The sequence below is a fragment of the Artibeus jamaicensis genome, unplaced genomic scaffold (assembly GCF_021234435.1).
Source record: "Artibeus jamaicensis isolate MK-2021 breed Jamaican fruit bat unplaced genomic scaffold, CSHL_Jam_final contig_384, whole genome shotgun sequence".
Lineage (NCBI taxonomy): Eukaryota > Metazoa > Chordata > Mammalia > Chiroptera > Phyllostomidae > Artibeus > Artibeus jamaicensis.
In genome coordinates this window covers 242,826-265,737 of record NW_026521810.1, presented here as the reverse complement: position 1 = coordinate 265,737, position 22,912 = coordinate 242,826, and the positions used below count along the sequence as shown (strand labels likewise).

At 43.1% G+C, this 22,912-nt stretch overlaps 1 protein-coding gene across 1 annotated transcript in view; it reads right to left on the bottom strand.

The window, feature by feature from the left end:
• Nucleotides 1–834: 834 nt before the first annotated feature.
• The window catches only part of NPAS2 (neuronal PAS domain protein 2), a 181,451-nt gene continuing 159,373 nt past the window's right edge, over nt 835–22,912 (bottom strand). The window contains 8 exon segments of the mRNA XM_053664530.1: nt 835–1,218; nt 2,763–2,937; nt 5,489–5,584; nt 5,886–6,031; nt 7,381–7,578; nt 14,028–14,174; nt 19,706–19,815; nt 20,351–20,486. Of these exon segments, the coding sequence (XP_053520505.1) occupies nt 1,048–1,218; nt 2,763–2,937; nt 5,489–5,584; nt 5,886–6,031; nt 7,381–7,578; nt 14,028–14,174; nt 19,706–19,815; nt 20,351–20,486 (1,179 nt within the window). The 3' untranslated portion in view covers nt 835–1,047.

Below are 22,912 nucleotides of genomic sequence, written 5' to 3'. Positions count from 1 at the left end.
CTGTGTCTCAGAAAATACTTTACATATAATCCATACAATTTTATATAGAAATAGTTAATCATTACAACAGCTGTACTATACTTCATCTTGTAACTACATAAAATCTTTTCTTTAGAAATATCTCAACATAAGAAACATACAAAAAATAAAGCAAAGTGCATTTTGAAAAGGAAATCCGGTCCTGGGTCTTATCGTGGAAGATGTGTAGCAGGGGACAGTGTTCTCGCTCACAGGTTCAGTGCACACAGAGGGGCATCCATGGGGCTGGGCATCCATGGGGCTGGGCACCCCATAGGCCTATCTGGCTTGTGAAACCTTTTCATGACCTTTCAGTTCACAAGATTCTGGATTGTCAGCTGCATCATTGTGCTTTGCTCTGAGTTGTCTAGTAGTTGCAATCAATAAAGTAAACAAGAAGGAAACAATCCAGTGTTATAAAAGTAATCACCAGCATAGTGTGGTACTCAGGCTGGAGATTGTGTGCCTGGTGAGTGATGACCAGCTTTGCTCTCTGACTGGTTAGCTATTTTGTTACTGTAGTCTCCAAATGAAGTCATAAGACATTTTTTAAAATGAAAGTGCCTAAGTTACCTTCTCTGTGCAGCTGTGCAAATTGAAACAAAAACAACCATTTAAAAATAATGAAAAATAATCTCTTAATTCTCTCAAGTAGATTTTTAACGGTGCTTCTGGAATTAAAACATGATTAAGAGGGTAAAGGCCAACTAGTACTTGTGGATGGGCTACTACTGGCTAGACTGATCAGTGTGCTGTCGGGAAGGTGCAGTGAGACCAGCCATCTGATAAGGTAGACTGAATCATGATGTCCAAGTATGGCTGTACAGTATGCCAGAGGAGTGCAGAAGTAATGGAAACTCAGCCAGTATTCCTGATCATGCCCACATGCCACCCGTGGTTCTCCAGAGATGATTACCATTGAGAAGATCTGAAATGTATGCTGTGTGTGCAAAGGCCAACAGTTTAGTTCAAAATCTTCCCCTCCCCCTTATCTGTCCGTTAGTTAAAGCTGACTGAGGTGCCAGGGTGCTACTGGGGCAGCTGCTGGAGGACTGAGGACTCAGACAGGCTGCTGACCCTTTGAGGAGATCGAGGGGGCTGGGGCTGCGGGGCAAAGCCCAGGGTCCCTGGCTGCTGTGAGTAGGTGGAGAGAAGTGGTGAGTCCTGCTGCTCACTGTGCAAAGAGGTTGACACCTATACCTAGAAAGGAAAGGAAAAGGGCTCCAGAGGTGCTTCTGTGATTCCACAACTCCTCAGCTGAAATGCAGATTTAGACAGACTACAGGACTCTTCTCCATGGCTGGGGGGCTTGTGGTGAGGGCTTTGGTGGGACTGTGGAGGGAAGAATGTGCATGGGGGAGAAAGAAACCCCATGCTCTACCAGATGGTGAATTGTGAAGGCAAGATTAAAGCCAGCACAAGGGTTCCTTCTGGCCCAGTGAGTCTGTGTGGACTGAACATGTACACATGGCCCACATGTAGCTTGTATGTTTCTGGATATTGGAAGCTCACCCACATGCAGATAGTATGGCAGAATACAAACATGCATGTAATCTGCACACTTTCACTAGTGGTTCCTGATCCCATAACTCCTTCCAAATACTGCCATTTGTAGCACCTATTAGGAAACATCCTCATTTGCAGGTCAGAAACTCTCAACTGGCCAAAGCCCAACTTCAGAAACTTGGACCCTTCAATCTCACCTCCCACTATTGCCATTCACTCTGTTTTCAAAGCTGCTGGGGCACACCTACCTGTCTAATTTGGCTAAGGCTGTTTCTCTTACTACAATATTGGCCCTTCAACTCCACACCTTAACCTGCACTTCAAGTATTTCCCAAGTGTCCAGCTCTACAGCAGGACACTGAATTCTTTTCACAGAGAGGCCTCCCAGCTATAGTGCTCTCAGCACTAACCCAGAGCCTGTTTGCTCTGTGGCAAGCTCTTTCCACACTGCATATAGGCCCTGAGGGCATCAAGGAGACCTGAGTACTCTGTGCAGCCTGAGCCTTGCATCTTTGTTGCTACCACTGAAGAAATATCTGGGAAGCCCCTAACTCACCCTCAGGCTCTGCCTGCCTCTTCACAACATCAGTTCCCATCCCAAATCATGTCTGACGTGTTAAACAAGTTGACAAGATACACAAAAATGAGTCTTGAGTTGATTCCCACTATGCCTGGGATTAGGGAGATTTGAAAATTATACTACAGATAATTTAGTAGCTTTGGAATTAAATTACATAGATTCTGGTTCTTCAAGGATGATTCTTTTTATTTCTAGCCCACTGCTTTCAAAATGTCTGCCACTGCACAATTTGTTTTCTGGGAAAGCCCAACTTCAGGCAACATCATATTTATTAAGGAAATCTGATGAGTCTTTAAATATGATTTAATTTTATATTTGTAAAAGGCTCTGATATAAGCACACTAGCAAGTCCATCAAACAGTTATCAGGGTCTTATTCTTTAAAAATACAGACACTAATAAAAACTGCTTTTTAAAAAATGGGCCTTTTTAGTACATAACCATATGAGGCATAATAGCTGATGCTAAATTTCTTATACTGTGTATATTTATAACTTTTGAGAATTATGGACTTTAGAAACTATAAAGATTCAACTGCAAATCTGTTAGGGGCATATTTCAGTCCTGAGGACTAAAACCAATTCTAAAACAAGGTAGGAAAAGGTGTGGGCTTGGAGCTAGGCCCTGTCTCCCTGGCTCCAAGATCGCCCAGCACCCACCTGCAGGAAGTGCTGCTGAGCCTGCTGCTGGGCGTGTGTGGGCTGCAGGGGTGCTGGCTGGGACCTGGGGAAGTTGGGATGGAACACTGCTTGTCCCATCATCAGGATGGGGGTTGAGGCGCTGCTGCTGGTGCTGTGCACATCTGCATTTGGAAACACGGCCTGGCTCTGGATACCTGTTTGGTTTCATATGGGAAGGAAAAAACAGACTTAAAAAAGAGGTGTTGATAGGACACCAATAGCACAGGCAACAGTGCAAAAGACGATAAATTCGATCTAATCAAAATGAAAAATGTGGCCTGGCTGGTGTAGCTCAGTGGACTGAGTGCGGGCTGTGAACCAAAGGGTCACCAGTTCGATTCCCAGTCAGGGCACATACCTGGGTTGCGGGCTAGGTCCCCAGTGGGGACCACATGAAAGACAAGCACACATTGATGTTTCTGTCTCTCCCTCTCTTCCCCTCTGTCTAAAAATAAAAATAAACAAAATCTCTAAGAAAATGAAGACACATCAAAGGACATTGTCTACGGAATGAAATGGCCAGCCAGCAAAAATATTTGCAAGTTATATATCTATAAAGGGATTGATATCCAGAATGTGAAAAAAGCAAACCTGATCAAAACATAGGCAAAAGTCTTGACATTTCTCTGAAAAGATAAAAATGATCAATAAACACATAAACAGTCTCAATGTCAGTGATCATTAGGGAAATGCAAATCAAAATAAGATATATCCATCATGATGGCCATTATGGGGGGGGAACCCCAAAATAACAAGTGTTGATGAGTATGTAGAGAAATTGGAACCTGTGTGTCCTGTTGGTGGGAACTTAAAATGGTGCAGCCACTGTGGAATACTAGTGATTCCTTAAAAAGTGAAACATAATGCTCTCCAGATCCGCCCATGCTGTCACCTACACAACAAAACAAGCAAAATAGAACTATAGAGACATCAAAATAAAGAACAAACTGACAGTAACCAAATATTGGGAGAGGGATAATGGGTGGAGGGGTAGGGGAAGGGTCATCAAGGAGCATGTATAAAACACATAGACAAAGCTAAAGGATTAGGATTGAGGGTGGAGCTGGGGTGGTGGTGGGGGAAGAATGGAACTGTACTTGAACAATAAAAAAATGAAAGTGAAACAAAATTCATAAATATATGTACCTATACCCTCTTCTAGAAACAATTCTATAAAATTTTACATTAAAAAAAAAAACATGAGACATAAAATTGCCACATGATCCAGCCATTCCACTTTTGGGTATATGCCCAAAAGGAGTGAAAGTATGGGCTCAGACAGATATTTATATATCCATCTTCACAGCAGCATTACAATAGCCAACACAATATCCATTCCACACTGTCCACACTGTGTGGATAGTCCACAATATCCATAGGCTGTTAAGGAAGGGTCTGGAGGAGCAGAGATGAGGAACAGGTGCTTAAAGACACTAAAGAGAAGTCCAGTTTACAGTATATTTTTAGAAATGTCATTTCTGTATTTGGGGTCATTTAAACGGGATTTGAGGGTTCTAAATTTCCCCTGAAGAAGCCTCTGTGTGTGGGAGGCACAACCAAACACATCCTAGGAGATGGAATGTTAGGTTATGTCTGGGAGAGATGGTGGGGAAGACAGATAGTATAAATCATTGGGATGACTGAGAATGACTGAGTTCCCAGAGGGAAGAATTTCCATTTTTGCCTAGTTCAGTGCATTGTAAGCATCTCTGGAAAAGTGATATAACAAGATTCTTTGTTCCCATTTATTTGGACCTAAGGAAGAACAGGGAAAATCCAAAACCAACCCCACCACCACCGCCTGACTTAGAGCATCATTGAAGAATTAGAGGCAGCTTCTACACTGTGCACTCCCTCCCCCCCCCCACAGGGTTTTTATAGAACAAAATGAAATGATGTAGTTACAGTTCACTGACCCTCATAAAATTTCAGCAACTATCTGCTGTTACTAGTGTAAGTGGTGGAGGGAGGACACAGGAGAAAGGGCTTCTGGGGAAGGTCCTAGGGGATGGCTGTAAGGCCTCTCTCTGTGGGAGGGCATGCCAGGCCTAATTAGCTGGCACTGTCCTGGTGAACTACTATCACAAATCACTATTTATATAAAAAAGATATTTATATTAAAGAGACATGAAATAGTTCTTCTTATGCTTCATTTCATAGGGCCAGACACTTCCAGTAGCTGTTCAAGTATTTGCTGTCTCCAGTAACCTTTGTCTCTAGAATTAAACAGCCAAGCAAAGCTGCTTCTGCTCCTGGGGTTTCTCCTGGGAAAAGGAGAGATGGTTGTGTGTCTGGGAGGGACAGAGGGTCCACATTGCAAGGTCTCACAGTCCTGCAGCATAGTTCTAGACTCACAGAGCAGACTGTGTGCCTGTGAAATCTGCCAGCATGTGCTGGTCAGCTGGAGCCAAGGGCTACATTTACCTGGGACACTACTGAGGGTGAAGGCATTTAGACCTGTAAAGACATCAGAGGATGATGAAAAGCTAGGGACATGATTAATTGTTTCATCTGGGTCCTGTTCTAAGCATGGAACACTCACACAAAGTTTTATTTACTCAAATGAGAAATGGTGGAAGAAAAGATGAGGGAAAGGTCTTTCAAAGGATGTGGGACTCGGGGAGCTGTGGGTCCAGGCAGGTAAGAGCCTGCCAGCCTGGGACCATCTAGTGGAGCTCTCAGCCTCCTCCCTCCACTTGGCCACCTACTTGATGTGCTGTCCAGTCCTGCCAACCTCATAGGTCTGCCTTGCATCACAGGACCCAGGCATCATGGGCTGGACTGGCTGGCTCAGCAATAGCCTTGGAGCAGAGGAAGAGACAAATGGGAAATTGATTAGCACCCAAACTGTAGACCTGCTGGTTGATTGCAGTATGTGTCTAGCCTGGATGGGTCATTTCTGTCTGCAGGAATCCCTTTGCCTGCTCTTCTCAGAGGATGAGGAACACAGCAGACCATGTCCGCTGGCCATCAAGACCGCACTGTCTCTTGCCTCTGCATTAGTGGAGATCAGTTACAGAGGCCTGAGAATTGGAACTTTGCTGAAATGAGGAGTCTCAAGCTCAGCCTTAGTTATCTGATAAATAAGGACAGGCTCCCTACCTGAGCTGCCTATCATGGCTGAAGTCCAGGCTGGACTGGCTCTGGTTGGTGTCCTGGGTGTTAGAGGCCAGTGTGGTCAGGCTGCCCACATGGTGGTGACCTGCCAGTATCATCTGCATGCTTCTGGTTGACTTGGGACCCTGAGCCTCATTTTAAAGAGAAAGGCAAAACTTAGACTTTGCTCAGCTGTCATCTCCCCAGGAACCCTCCCAGAACCTCCCTCCTCCACTCTCCTAGGTCTCTTGTCTACCTTAGAACCTACTGACTATTTATTATTTTGATCTTGTGACTGTCTTTGCCATTAGATTATAAGCACCCCAAGGATTCTCTGGATCCTGGGGCCTAGGACAGTGCCAGGCTTACAGTAGACAAGCCACAAATGTGTGTTGAATTGAACAACTTTCTGCTTAACAAATTCCCCTGCAGACACAGGATCCTCAGCTTCCTCCTATACCAGGTCCTTTGCATTTGCTGATTCCTGCATGTGCAAAGCTCTTCCCACCACCAACATGCCCATTCCCTCATCCTGCAGGTCTTTGCTTCAGTGCCATCTTCTCAGGCCTTTTCTGGCCACCTGGTTAAAACTTCAACCCATCCCCTACTTCACCAGTGTTCCTGTGTTGCCATTGACATGCTATGATTTTTACTTCTCTCTCTCTTCCCGCTGGATCAGAGATTCTTTTTGGTTCACTGATGTCCCTTGGTTCCTAGAACTTAGTGCCTGGCATGCAGTAAATGCTCAATAGATTTGTTGAATGAAATGATCAGTGAGTGAGGGGATGAGTTTGGGTTTGCTTTTGAGTTTTCTACTCTGTTTCACTAATTGTCTACTAACATGATGGCACCACAGTGTATTAATTCTCAGAGCATCTCCAAAATCTTTCAATATCAGATAGTGTCAATCCTGCCTCAGTTTTTCTTTCCCCATAATGTCCTGGCTATTCTCAGCCATTGATTTTTCTGTTGACCTTTAGAACAAAAAGACTGAATATTAAAGTAAAACTCTTAAGTTTGGGTGAAGATGGACTAAACTCTCTGCTATATGTGCTTCTCCACATTTTATTGTTTACATTCCTAGAGGTCCCACTAGACTACAAGCTCTTTCAGGTCAAAGACAACTCTTATTCCTTGGGGGGGCTGTGAATAGCAGGAGCTCCACAGAGGCTCACTAGATCCACGACTGTATGTGTGAGTACAGGAGGCTTGAGGGGAAGCTGTGTCCTGTTGATCCTCCAGAAGTAGGTGCTCAAGACCTCTCAATTCCATTGAATTCTAGTGCTATTCACTGTCAGGTAACAAGGCCACTGGTGACTTTTAGTTTGTGGTAATAGTGTGAAGGAAAACTTGGAAGGGAATCTGGGGGATGAGGATCATGGTGGTCCTGGGGAAAAAAACAACAAACAGAAGTGGGTGACATGTGTTCTCACACTGATAGTGGCTAAAACCAGGAGTGGATGATAGAGACTTGTGGGGACACATGCATGAGGATGTTTACCTGGGTTGATGTCACACTTGATTCTCTGAGTAGGTGCTGGTCTGTGACCTGGGTGGAGGTTATCTGCCCTGGAAGCTGAGGGTTTGTGGTGAACGGGGACTGGGGCCCTGAGGCTGACCTCTGAGGGAGCTGCTGTTGAGCATCATGCCACTGGGCACTGCTAAAACTCAGGGATACAGCTGGCTGCTGCAGAAACATCTGGAAGCATAACAGGAATGCCTTTAAGGAGGAGTCAGGGCCTCTACAGGTCTGCACTTGTATCTTCTGTTCATGGGAAGAAGTCTGCTTTCTCACTCTCACTGAACATGGAGACATGAAGTGCCCAGATACCACAGCACAGGACAAGGTCCCTGAAACAAAGCACTGGCCAAGATAGAGACACTGACCCTGACTCAAGAAGGTTATAGACTAGTGATGGGAGTCTATATGGGAGTCTATGGGAGTTCAAGATGCTTACACCCATATGGTCTATGAATAAATTGACATGTAAACCTGAAACTAATACAAAATAATATTGAATATAAACTGTAATTGAAAAATAAAATTTAAAACTAAATTGGTGTACTTGCATGGAGTCTAGGCTGGCTTATTAGTTTATTATTAGAAGGGAGGAATATCTTGTGAATGGAATGAATGACATGATAATGGGGGCAGAGAGTTGGCTAACTTGTGGCATGGATCAGGCCCTGTGCCCAGCCTTGAATCTCTGATCGATGACCAGGATTTGTACCCCTATTGTAGATGGGGATTTTCCACCCACTGCTCCCAGCCAGGATGGCAAATTTGCTCTCACTGATAAGGTGACTTACTCCAGGAAGGCAAAGGGGTATGGAGATGATGATGTCATATCAAATCCATGTACTTTAAAATCATGTTTAAGAGTAAGCTTTATAGTCTTTGTGATACTCTCAATACACTATGTTATCTAAGATGTCTCCAAAATAATTTAAGAGGCTGTGATACATTAACCTGGTGATTTTAACTTGAAAGGTTTAGGGGAATTTGGTCAAGTTTGTAAAGAGTGTTGAAGTGTTTGTGAGAACTTTGATCTACCTTACTTATAAGATTGGTATATTTGATTAAAAAGAATTGCTTAGGTGCTTACAAAGATTTTACTTCTTAGACTTCCAAGTCTGCCTTGTTAGTTATGGGAAATGTTTGAAAGATTTAGGTATATTAAATTTGTAAAGTAATAGTTTTGGTAGGTAATGTTGATTAGCTATGATCTGTTAAATTTATAAACTAATTAAACATAAATAAAAAAGTAAAAACATTGCTTTTTTTAGACCAAATTAGTAGATTTGTAAATACACGATAATCTGTACTTTGAGTGCAGAGGCTTAGGAAAAACAACTTTAATATTTTTAATAATAATTCAAACGTAAGACCTGTAACTAGTTCTTTTACAGAAGCTTCTCTTGGGCATTTAAAACTAGTGATTACTTAGGCAGCGCAAAGAGTAATATTACTTATATATTCTGACTCTTGACAAACTGTTCCACTCCATTTTAGGCCTTTACCTTTGAATTCTTCAGGGAAGGCTCTCTTTCTCCTAGCATCTGGAGTTTGAACTCCAATTACTGCAATCAGTGAGGTAGCCTCATACCCAGTACAAAACCAACAAGCAACATTTGCTCAGTGGTTTTGGGATGGTGGATGTAGAACCATGCCAGGCAGATGCTTGGAAGAGTACTTGAATGTCAGGCACTTCAAATGTCTAGTGCAGAGCTGGAGTCAGCATCTTCCAGAGGCCTGAGGTCAGTGGGTAGCCTAGCTTGACTAGTTTTCCCATGTAGTGTGCTTCCCATCACACCACCTGTTCCCCATTTTCCTGTCACAGATCCAGCCCCAACAGAGGAGTCTGCAGTGTGAAATGAGGGCTCTTTCTTACTTTAGAAGTTAAAATTTTTTTCTGGGTATCCATCATTTCAGATTTACTATCCATTTAGTACGGATTCAGTCTGAGGATTAGATTAGTGCTTTGTGTAATTCCTGTTACCCATTATAACATGACTTCTTTATAGCACATGGGGTGACTTAGACTTTACTTCATACTCAAACCAAACCAAATAACATATTTTTTTCTGGTAGGATACAAGTTACCTTCTAATTACAGCTCAAATAAATACAATATTTATTTATGACAGGCTATACTCTAGCTTAAATTAGACATACCTTAGCTCAAATCCAGCCCTACCAACCTTGGGTGATTTTTATAACTTTCTTTTTTAAAGATTTTATTCATTTTATTTTTAGATAGAGGGGAAGGGAGGGAGAAAGAGGGAGAGAAACATCAATGTGTGGCTACCTCCCACACACCCCTCATTGGGGACTGGCCCAAAACCCAGGTATGTGCCCCAAATGGGAATTGAATCTGAGACCCCTTGTTTTGCAGGCCGGTGCTCAACCCACTGAGCCACACTAGCCAGGGCTGCTTTTCAAAGCCTTAGTTTTCTCATTAATAAAAGCGACACTAACAGCACACATCTCATAACACCACATGTACTTGGTTTGCTACTGTGTTCCATTAATGTATGGTTTTCTCCTGCTTAGCTCTGTATGTCCAAAGTGCCTAACCAAGTGCCTGGGCATCTGCTGGCTGGTTGGCTGGATGTAAGACGGATGGGTTGGTGGATAGATGCAGGGGAGGCATAAATGGAAGAAAGAAAGGGGCCCTAGCTGGTGTGGCTCAGGGTATTGTGTGCTCACCTGTGAACCAAAGGGTCGCCAGTCGGGGCACATGCCTGGGTTGTGGGCCATGTCCCCAGTAGGGGGTGTGCGACAGAGGCAACCACAGATTGGTGTTTCTCTTCCTCTCTTTCTCCCTCCCTTCCCCTCTGCCTAAAAATAAATAAATAAAATCTTCAAAAAAGAAAGGGTGGAGGAACAACCATAGCCCTTGTTACCTGTCCTTCCAGACATTTCTTTTAATGGCCAGCAGAGGGCGCGCATGCTCTCAAAAAGGGAAGAGAGGCAGCCTTCCCAGAACTGCAAGGAGGCAAAGGAGCCCGTCAGTTCAGCGGTTTCCCTCAGGTGCCCTCTTCTCTCTGACTACATCCAGGTGCAAACATCGACACACACAAGAGGACCACTCTCTCACAACCCAATCTTTTTAAAAATAATACTTAGCAAACAACGCTGGCACACAGAGTCTCAGTGGGAGCTCCAAGCCCAAGAGTAGAGTAGGAGAGTTTACTGTGTGAGGACAAAGGACGAGTGGGGGTAGCCGTGATGTGCGGCTGCACACAGCCAGCTGTGACTCCTTGAAAGGGCTCCAAAGTTAATTGTACAGGCAGAAAGAGGAAAACAGTTTCCTAATTCAAGTGGAAAAATTATCAGTGAAAAAAATATACTTCTGATTTTCAAGAACCAATGCTGCACACATATGTGGTTTTTCATTATTTTTATCTGCTTACATCAATGAATATTAATGATTCCAGAATATTTCAGATGTACACAAAATGGAGATAGTGTGCAGTAAAACTCCATGTATCATTCATTATGCTTCTACAATTATAAACGTTTTGCCATTGTTAGTTAATCTACTCCCACTTTGAGGGGAGGAGTTTTGCCATTGTTATTTAATCTACTCCCACTTGGTTTTCTTTTTTTGTGTGTGATGTGAAATTTTTTTTATTCTTTATTTTTAAAATAATTTTTATTTATTATGTTATTACAGTTGTCCTATTCCCCCCTTTATTCCCCTCCACCCTGTATCCCTTTCTCACCCACACTGACCCTCTTAGTTCATGTCCATGGGTCCTACATATAAGTTGTTTGGCTTCTCCATTTCTTATGCTATTCTTAACTTCCTGCTATCTGTTTTGCACCTACTATTTATACTTCTTTTTTTAAAATATATTTTATTGATTATGCCATTACAGTTGTTCTATTTCCCCCCTTCATTCCCCTCCACCCTGCATACCCCTCCCCCACCATTCCCCCTCTTTAATTTATGACCACGTGTCTCAAGTTCTTTAGATTCTATATTTCCCATACTGTTCTTGCTCTCCCCCTATCTATTTTCTACCTACCATCTATGCTACTTATTTTCTGTACCTTCTCCCCCTTCTTCTCCCACTCCCCTGTTGCTAACCCTCCATATGATCTTCATTTCTATGGTTCTGCTCCTGATCTAGCTGTCCTCTTAGTTTGCTTTTGTTTTAGGTTTGGTTGTTACTAACTGTGAATTTGCTGTTCTTTCACTGTTCATCTTTTTTATCTTCTTTTATTAGATAAATCGCTTTAACATTATGGCTCAAGAAGAACAGCTCAAAGCCCCAGAGCCAATAACTCTAAGCAGTGAAGAAATAGCCAAACTCTCAGATGCACAGTTCAAAACACTGGTGATCAGGATGCTCACAGAACTGGTTGATTTTAGTCACAAATTAGAGGGACATATGAAGGCTAAACTAATTGAAATGAAGGGAAACACACAGGAAACCAATAATAGTGGAAAGGAAACTGGGACTCAAATCAAAGGAGTGGACCAGAAGGAAGAAAAAAATGACCAAACAAAAGTATGAAGAAACAAGAATTCAAAAAAATGAGGAGAGGCTTAGGAACCTCCAGGACATTTTTAAATGTTCCACTTGTTTTTCTTATGGTTGAATTATATAGTGTCTTTTATTTCTAAACAAATATCACACTTTGGTTAAATATTTTGGAAGGCATTTCTTTAAATCTCTAAACTTGAAAAATACAAAAAGGCTGATTGTTGGAGGAAATGTTCTCTGGTTGATTATCTGTGGATTTTCATGTTCTCTGGATAATCCCACAGCAAAGATAATATCACAGGAATGAAGCAGGAGGGACACACCAGGATGGAGCTGAGGGCTTTTTTTCCACATTACTACTCACAGACCCAGGTGCTCACTGGCATATGTGATTTGGGGGTTAACAAAATGCACTGGTCATAAGGAACAAAAAGAATAATTCCTTGTATTAAGCCTGGGTTGGGTGCTGGGAAAGACATAACTTGTGTTGCCTTATATTTTAGAGTCTAGGCTTTATGTTTAAAAGGTGGAAAGTAGAAAAGTCTGGGCTCTGAGGAAGATGTTAATATGCCTACCTACCTTGCTTTCAGCAGTTTCTGGCTTAACTTTCCCCTTCCTGTGTTAGTGTAAAAACTCCTTTCAATTAATTGAGTCAGGCAAGTTCTATCAGTTGGACCCTGGATCAGTGAGAAAGAAGTACAGCTAGGGAAGAATGAGTAAAAGGGTCTTAGACACCTTAGTGATTCCATTTCTTTTCATGTAAATGGTTCAGTCTTTCCCCTCATCAATGTCAGGGTTGTCCCTGGAGAGGGTTGGCTGGGGCAGAGCAGCAGGGCTCTGAGGGTGGCTGTGGCTTTCTCAGCAAAGTTTGGGCACATGTACACAAACAGGAGCTGTCAGTCTTGCTGAGCTTTGATCTCTTTGAGGAGCCAGCCTTGGGCTCAGAGTGCTGTGCAGGGCATCTCTAGGGAGTCCAGGTGTCCCCCGTTGCCCAGTAACTCCACACCATTGCATGATGCCTGCACGTGGCCTGCTCATTGGGGTTTCACTGCACTTGAGGAGCTGTGTGGAAAGTGAGGGGGTGGGGAAGGGACCATGCTCCAGCCATTTTCCCTAGGGGTCTCTTCTACTTTACGTCTTTCCTAATGAGGTACAAAGGCTTAGAGCTCTCAGGAAAAACTCCCAAGTAGCTAGAATTACATTTACAGTTAAAGGTTGAGTAAAAAATAATGCACTTTGGAAGAAAAACAGTCCTGGACTGACATAAGTGACACTTAGTAAAAGTAATTTAACTTTGAAATAGGCCCAAAATCAGGATCCAGCACAAATAACCCCGTCTTTTTATGAGCTAGTAATCTATACCAAATCTTTTATTACAAAATCTTAAGCATGCAATTCTGTAACATAACAATATCATACTCAAGCACACCATATGAAATTTTAGGTGAAATGTTCAAGTTACCATCCATCTCAATGGAGACCTTTATGTACTCTACCAACCACACTCAATGGCATTTCTTCTGCTGGACTCTATATAGGTTTCCTCTGAGAGGAAACTCTCAAAAAGATTCAGAAAGTGACAACTGGGATCACAGAAGCTGCTGCCATTAGTGCCTGCAGAGCATTCCAGTTTGGTTGACCTCCAGTCCCCAGTCCCTCTGCTGTCCCCATTAGGGTGCAGATGTCATCACTTCCCACACCTCCTACCTCTGCTTTAACTGAGAAGAAGCAGAAGCAGAAGCAGAGCTGCCCCCATGTCTCTGTTGGCAGCCTGGGCTGGGTGCTGGGAATACGGAATTACACAGGAGCTGGAGTTTATAACTCATAGGATGGAGTCTGGCATCAGCCCAGGGTGATCCACCTCCAAACCCGTGAGTAAAAATGCAGGTGAGGCAGCAAATATGTACCAAACAGAGACAGGGGAGAGTGAAGAGGATGACATGCAAACTTTATGTTTGGCCAAGAGTTGGGGACAAAGGAGGTGGTGTTTATTCTTGTACTCCTTCCATGGAGGTTTCAACATTGCTCATAATCAGGCCATAGAGGGGTACTGGGGAGGGTGCTCTGCCTTTCCTGCAAGGGTGGATCAGGACCCATCAGGGAGCATGGAAGACAGGCCACACTGGACCACTGGCCCAGCAGGGGCATCACCTGGATGCTGGAGTCCTGGACCAGGCACAGCTGCTCCTGGATCCTGTGGAGCTCCTCCTGCTGCCACCGGATGTTGGCCTGCAGGACCCGTGTGCGCTGCTCCAGCTGGCCTTTAATGGTCTGGAACATGCTGGACTGTGCTGGAAACTTCAAGGTAGAGTCAGAAACATACCAGATGAAAGAGTTATTTCTGCCTCACAGACAGATGTTGCTGCTGTTCTGAGTGGCCCTGCCCACTTTCATTTCTGTCCCTTCTCTACTCTTTTCAGAGTCCCTACTAAGTGATCCACAGCCAGAGTAGGAGTGAGCTTTTCTCAGGCCCACCAGAATCTGCAGTCTTACTTGTAGTCTGGAAGGGCCACTGGACTGGGACATGTTTTTATAAGCAGTGTGTACAGACTGGTATGTCCAATCTTGTCAGATAGACAAATGGTTTTGGAGATGAATTCCAAAAGCTTCAGATAGCTCCTCCCACTCTTTTTTCCTCTCATCTAGGGCAAGAAGATTTGCATGTGATGGCTTCACAGACACTTTTGGGTCCTATCATTCATCATCCTAAATCTGATCCTGGAGAGCAGGGGGTGTTTTGTAACCACTCCCCAGTGAGCTTGAATTTGATGGTAACTTTCACCAGAGCCCTGCTGTCCAACCAGCCAGTCTGGGAAGAGGGAGGACTTGTTACTCTCCCTCCCCTCACCCAGGTTTACTTGTGGCTAGGGATTTCTTAGAAATCTGTGCATAAAAGAACTAAGGAGAAAAATAGTACAATCACGTAACATGTAGGAGGAACACCGATATCTGTTTTTCCAAGAGCACTGTCTCCTCTTGCTTACTTACACCTCTCAATTATTTTCTGGGACAGAGGTAAAGTCTTGCAGGTGATCTCTGCTCCCTGTCACCACCTATTTACCCAGACACAAGGCCAATGGAGAGGGGGATTACGGGATGGGAGGTACATTCAAAACTACCTATGCTATTATTATTACAAAAATCTTCATCAGAATGTAAGTAATCAAAGCACTCAGCTAGGATTTTGAAACAGAATTCAACTGAGAAAGAAAATAAGCTAGGTCAGATAATTTAAGAAAAAAAACCACAAAGCTTCTGTGGTAAGTGCTTAAAAGCCAGGACGTACTCAGGGGTGCTTCTGCTGCATGCAGTCCAGACTTTCTGGGTTGAGAGATGGGGCAGTCCTCTGGGGCCACCACTGGGCTTCATAAGTGGTACTTCTAGTATGACTCCTATTTTCTCAAGGCATTCAGGACACTCAAGCATTATGATCATGATCTTGGACTTTATCATAAAGAGAACTACTCTAACTTAGAGACTTTTAGTAATGGTATGAAGCAAAACCACTAGTTTCCAAGATTTTGGATTTTGTTTTTTTCTTCTTTCCTGACAAGGTGCTACAATAATAACCTTGGTGACAGCAAGGAAGAAAACTGTAGAATTCATTGTTGCACATGGGGTAGGTATGAGGAAAACTGTTTGACTTGAAGGGTGAACATTATGCAAAAATGTCTTAAGGAATATAGTTATTGAGTATAATATGCCCAATAGACTAAGAACTATTTTATTAATTAAAACAAGGTTTGCTGTCCTGGCTGGTGTAGCTCAGTGAATTGAGCGTGGGCTGCAAACCAAAAGGTCGCTAGTTCCATTTCCAGTCAGGGCACATGCCTGGATTGTGGGTCAGGTCCCCAATAGAGAGCACCCAAGAAGCAAGAAGCAACCACACATTGACGTTTCTCTCCCTCTCTTTCTCCTTCCCTTCCCCTCTCTCTAAAATAAATAAAGAAAATCTTTTAAAAAATGAGGTTTGTTAAATGTAGAAAAGGGCCTTAACCACTCAGCATATATTTATTATAAAACAAAAATTCTTGACTATGCAAGATCTGCAGTGAAAGGAATTCTCATTTCCTGTTCCTTTGGATTGAGAAAGTTATTAACTGCATTATCGAATTTGGCATGGAAATTTGAACATAAACAATTCTTTATTTTTTCCCTAATGGAGGTGAATACAGACTGATTAGTTGACTCCGAATGAGTAACTTTTACATCTTTACTCAAACCTGACTCTGGGAAGAGGCATGTGTTAGCTTGTGTTTTTCTTCTTTCAGGGACATTTAAGACCACTACTGACAGGGCCTAGGCCTCAGGCTTGTCACACATTTCCATAATTCACTGTTGAAGCACATACTTGGGTCCCTCTTCCCTGCTGACCCTGACCCTCTATCTCTCCATCAGGCTACCTCCCACTCATCCTTCCAGGTTCAGATCAGGTGTCCCCTCCTCTGAGGTGAAAATCCACATAGGATTTTCCTAGGCAGAATATTTTCTTACTGGTTCTATAAAAACACATGGCCTGTCATGGTGGCTGATCTCTTTATATGCCCAACTTCACTTAAAATACAAACAAGGGCTGTGTTACAGCATCTCTGCAGCTCTCACTCTAGCTCAGAGACAGACCCAAACAGGAACATGTGAATGTTGTTGAAACAAGGAAGGAATTACTTAGGGAAGTCACCTCTCCTCCTTTTCAAAACAAATGTGATATCTATAGTGTTGGACTCACAGCCTTGTAAAGCCTTTGAGTCTTCCTGTGACATTTGGCCTAATTCAGACCTTTCCTAAAATATCAGGGCCAATGTAGAGTGGTAAAAAATGAGAGGAATATGGAAAAGTGTCAGAGAGATTAATAAGATTATTTAAAAGACTGAGAGACACTGGAGAAAAGGACAGAATTTCTCTGGAAAAGATTAGAATTGTGAACAGGACAGGTGTAGAAACAAAGTCCGTAGCTCAACATGCCCCTCCTGCATGTTGGGAGAAATATTCTCTATTTTAATACCTAAGCATATGCTACTCATCAGCACCAATGTGTCCATATACCCAAGAGGACACCATATGTCCTGTCTTGGGGAAATTCTACTGCTGGATTCCCTTTCCCCCAATCCCAGACGCACCTGTGCCAGAGCAGCAGGTGAGTTCTGAAAAATGGCCTGAGGCAGGAGCTGCTCTGTGAGGTCACAGGATGATGGAACAGGCAGAGGAGCCTGGGGAAAAGAGAGGCTCTGTTAACAGACACTTTTTCCGGGTCATTACAGAGGTACAGGGGTGCTGTCTCTCAGCCAGCTGGGTTTCCTGGCTTAAAGGAGGCCCTTATGTACTAGAGTGAAGAGCTCACTTCTGAAATGTGTAGGTGTGTGTTTCCTGTTAAATGGTGGGATGGTAGGCTGGTGTAGGGAGCAGGTGGTCCTTGAGCAAGCTCCCAAGGTCACTCAAGGTGGGTGGTGCCTCCCACCAGAGTGTGCTTTGCAAATCTGCTGCTACCTGCCAGAAGTTGGCAGCTCTGTGACACTTCCCCTCCTTTGTTTCCTCTTTACACTCTGTTCCTGGTGGAATTGGTTGTCCTCCCTAACTAATAGTTCTTAGCAGTGTCACTGAGCAGTGTGAATGAGGTTGTACTGATAAGAAGTGGTGCCTTTGTGTGAAGTCCTTACCCTTTTTGCTCAATACTAATGCAGGTGGACAGACATGCCATGCACATCTACGTCCTTGAACTCATCTGGGCAGTGAATAGGGGTGCAATTTGTCAGACTCTGCCTGGAATCTGTTAGACTCCTGGGAAGTCCAGGGAGTGACAGACCTTGTTTTCTGATTACTTGGGCGGGTGGAGAGACAATGCATAAAAAAATAAATGAAACCTTCAGCAACACAGGCTGAGTTTAAAAAGAAAAGTAAAAGGGTTCTTCTGAAGTTATTCCAAAACTATTCCCTAGACACTGTAAAAAGCAGCCAAAATGGAAAGTGCCATCAAGACAATATGGGAGGATTCCACTGTGTAAATGTAGCATAGTTTTTTGATCCATTCATTTACTGATGGGCAATTAGGTTGCTTCCAGCACTTGGCCATTGTAAATTGGGCTGCTATGAACATTGGGGTGCATAGGTTCTTTTGGATTGGTGTTTCAGGGTTCTTTACTATGTAGCAGAAAGAAAGAAGGAACTCCTACCCTTTGCAACAGCATGGATGGAACTGGAGAGCATTATGTTAAGTTAAATAAGCCAGGTGGTGAAAGACAAATACCATATGATCTCACCTTTAACAGGAACCTAGTCAATAAAACAAACAAGTAAAATATAACCAGAGATATTAAATTAAGAACAATATGACAGTAACCAGAGGGGAGGTGGGAGGGGATAATAAGGGGGAGAGAGGAAGGGTTTTCAGGAACAATTATAAAGGACACATGGATAAAACCAAGGGGGAGTGGAAGTGAGGGACAGAGGTGGGAATGGCTGGGGTGTGGGAGAAGTGGCAGGTGGTAAATGCAGACAACTGTAATTAAACAACAATAAAATAATTTTAAAAAAGACAACATGGGAGGAAATGACAACAGAAGACTTTGTTTTGAGTGAGAAGTCCCAGGCACATGGCTAAACCAAAGAACTGGTTTTGATTTTCCCAACTGTGTGGGCACCAGTGGCAGGAAGAGTTCTCCTGGGCAGCCATGTGTAAGTGGAAGGGCAATCACAGCTTACAAAGCTTGTCTAAGTGAGGCTGGAGAGAAGGAAAGCGGATTTTGTTATCATACTCTATTTGAAAAGAAAATGGTGTCACCTATGCTTTTCAAGCAGTGTGTACATAATTTTTGTGGTGATGATAAGCAGATTTACTCCCATTTCCAAAATGTCAATGAGAAATGGGTATGAGGTATTCTAGATGTGGCCCTTAAAATTCTTGACACTTCTTCTGTCTAGAGGTAGAGATCTATGTCTCTTTCTTTGAGTGAGTATGCGACTGCTTTGAGCCAAGATGTCAAGAAGTATGGTAGAGGTTATGATGCTGTGGACCTTTCAAGGCTAGGTCAGAAAAGGCCATGCAGCTCCCTCTCTAGGCATTACCTTTTGGAACTCAGTCACTGAGCCAGAAGAAGCCTGGAACATGGAGAGGCCTATGCAAATCAATGGTGGATAGTCTCAGCTGGGCCCAGCATTCCACCAGCCCAGCCCAAATGCTAGACATATTAGTGCAGACACACCTGGAATGAGGTTCCCAGTCTTGGCCAGGGAAGCCTCTGACAGCATGCAGCAGGCCCTTTCTAAATTCTTGACCCAGAATCCATGAATGTGAAAAGTGGCTGTTGCTTTGTGTCTCTGAGTGGGACAAGTTTGTACATGGCAGTAGATTGCTGGAGTGCTGTTCATCAGTGATTCTCCAGGCAGGATTGTGCTTTCTAAGAGGCTGCTCATGGTCTGGCTTTTGGAGAGCTCTGGCGTGTATCAAGGACACTGCCTGGTGTATGCAGAAGTATATTTTGGCTGACAACCAAGCTTCTCCCACATTTTCACTGGAGGAAAATGTGATCCAAAATGGGAGGATACTAATCATGCCCCCCAGAGCATCTGGGGGTATTACCCCAGGTTTGAAGTTTTGAGTTTCATATAGATTTTGAATTTTAGGAATATACATCCATTAATTAATTTTAGTGTGAAAATATTTAAAATTAGTTGGCAATACAATCACCTAGCTTCCCATCCCCACCTGCCACCCAACACTCTCAGTCTTTAAGTGGAACTGGCTATCCAGGCAGATGCAGCACAACATCTGTGGTCCTGCAGGCTTGATACAGTATTGCATGCCCTGGTTAAGAAATCTGGGGCCACACACATACCGGTATCATGGCTGCCTGGCTGAGCCCTCGCATAGGGAGCTCATAGGGCAGGACAGCCAATCTTGGCAAAGCCGTGGTGCTGGCCTCTGTCATCATCTTGCTTGGAATGGCTGGAAAAAAGCAACAGATCACCTTCTTGACTTACACGTACTTAACCGCTTTCTAATCTAGAGGGGACAATGACGCTGCATATATGAAAAAAGGGCTTGACTGCAATCTCTGATAAAGGAAGTCCAGCAGAAACTGAAGTGGGTTCCAGAGCCACAACGTTCTGCTAGCTTCCACTTGGCCCCTGAGCCAACACATGACAGCAGACCATCTCCACACTTCATCTCTACCACTTGCTTCAGCCACCTGCCTGACCATTTTCATCTTACCAGAGCTACTAAAACCTAGCCAGCTTATCAAATCTGTGTATCACCTGTGTTATGTCTGCTTCACACACTGAAGTAATCAGGGCCTGGAGAGGTAGAAGGCAGGAAGCCCATGGGAAAGGAAGCAGGAGTGTAAACAGAGTGTGCACTTCTGCTCCATAGGAACACACAGGCCTGATTCTGCTCAGGCCTGAGGCCCTTCCTGGGGCTCTGTTCCCCTCAGCCCCAATAGGGTGCCCACCCCTCTCCCAATCCACATCACTGTACTCACAGATGGATTCTGATATGGCTGTGTGCGAGGATTTATGGGAACTTCTTGAGGATACTAATGGCAAGTAACTTGTGTTAAGGCATGAGGCGTCCATATGAAGTGCCTTAAAGTGCTGCTGAGGTTCCAGGCTTGAGCCCTAGTCCAGAAACAAACATACATGTACATACACAATCCACATTTTAGCATCAAGATGATGAAAGTGAATCACATAACTTCATTCATTCATTTATTTATTTTTATTGTTGTTCAGGTATGGTTTTCTGCCATTTCCCCTCACCCCTCCCCACCACCCCAGCCCTCCCCACGTCCATCCTTTGTTTCCACACCCCCTTTGTTATTGTCTATGTGTCCTTTATAATTGTTTCTGCAAACCCTTCACACTTTTCCCCTATAATTCCCTCCCCTGTCCCCTCTGGTCACTGTCAGCCTGTTCTCAATTTCAATGTCTTCGGTTATATTTTGCTTGTTTGTTCATTTTATTGATTAGGTTCCTGTTAAAAGTATTTATCCTATGGTATTTATCTTTCACTCTCTGGCTTAATCACTTAATATAATGCTCTCCAGTTCCATCTATACTATTCAACATAGTATTGGAAGTCCCAGCCACAGCAATCAGACAACAAAAGGAAATAAAAGGCATCCAAATTGGAAAAGAAAAAACAAAATTGTCATTGTTTGCAGATGACACGATAGTGTACATACAAAACCCTATAGACTCCACAAAAAAAACTTCTTGACCTAATAAATGAATTTGGCAAAACAGTGGGATACAAAGTCAATATTCAGAAATCAAGCATTTTCGTATACCAACAATGAAACATCAGAAACAGAAACAGGAAAAAGAATCCCATTTGATATAGCAACAAGAAAAATAAAGTACCTAGGAATACACCTAACCAAGGAGGTAAAAGACCTGTATGCAGAAAACTACACAACACTGAAGAAAGAAATCAGTGAAGACACAAACAAATGGAAACATATATTGTGTTCATGTATTGGGAGAATTAACATTATCAAAATGTCCATACTACCCAAAATTTATAGATTCAATGCAATACCTATTAAAGTACCAATGGCATATTTCACAAACATATAACAAACACTTCAAAAATTTATATGGAACCATAAATGACCCCAAATAGCTGCAGCAATTTTAAGAAAGAAGAGCAAACTAGGAGGGATCACAATACCTGATATCAAATTGTGTTACAAGGCCACCGTAATGAATCACATAACTTTAGTTCTCCACTAAATATGTAGGAAAATGTAAAAGTTGTTGAAAGAACTCTTGTAGCTGTTTGGCAATAATAGCAAACTCCCTTGGGCAGAATATTTATATGTCTCCATAAATATAATCTTTGAGAGAATTGCAGTTTATCAGTAGTTATTACACTTTCTCACCTTGTATCTTACTTTCTTAGATTTTTGTGACTTTGCAGTTTATTTTTTCCTTAAATTTGTCATCTTAATGCCCAAAATTTTGACTTCCCCAGAAGGAGGAAAGAAGCAGGTTCTAGATATAAGGTTGCCGGTGGTACTAGATTGTGAGCACTCTGAATGAAATAAGTACCTCTGGACTCTTGGTCATTTCCTATGCTCACTCCCACTGCTTGCTCCTCCTCTGTAGCCTTTTGGGTTCCCAAGAGCAGAAGGGGCAAACAGCTAATGGCCCCCTAGCCTTGGACCCCTGGATTGTAACTGATGCTGGTTCCTTGCATTTCTGTTGCAAATACAGTGTAATGAGAAAGCATGTGACTTTCCAACACTGAGGAGCTATTTTTGCATCCTGCAAGGCATTACGTGTCTCAGCCATAAAAAAAGTAGGGAAAATAATTTTTAACTTAAAGAATAAATATGATAATGACTCTCCTGAGCCATGTTCCCACTTAGTCTTAGAGAGATGGTGAAACTCCTGGCTTCCACTGGGCTATGCAGACAGGTTGGTCATACCCGAAGGTCTCAAGGATTGAGAGACCTGAGAACCTGGTCTCTTAATTCCTGTGGATCCACATGGTCATTCTGTCTCTTAGTTATGGCTCCAGTGAGAGTGAATGCTGTGTATGTGCTCGTGTAGGTCTGAAATGATTAATGTGTGACCTACAGACCTTTGTGTAAAACAGAAATACAGGATGTGCTTGGCTGTGCTAAGTGCCAGTTTTGAGACTCTGCTTTTTAGTCACAGAGTCTCCCCTAGATAAGACTTTGTGGGGGGGGGGGTGGCCCTGGACCCTCCCTGGCCCATGATCATTTACAAACTGTGTGTTCCTAGTCCAAAGAGAAATAAGTACAGAAAGTGAGATTCAATACTGAGAAACTTTTATAGCCATTTGATGCCACCACACCTCACAGGAATCTGTCATTTACACAAGCAGCAGTCAGTGACATATTTGACATAAAAAAACCCAACTAGTCCATTACTACTGATAGTTTGAAAAGCATTGTCCTAGCACTTTTCCTTTAAAAGGACCTCATAACCTGGCACCTAGACTGTATTTGTGTATTTACACATATGTGCATGTTTATAGGAAGACTTTCCACTGGGCTCTGGGATTCCTAAAGGAT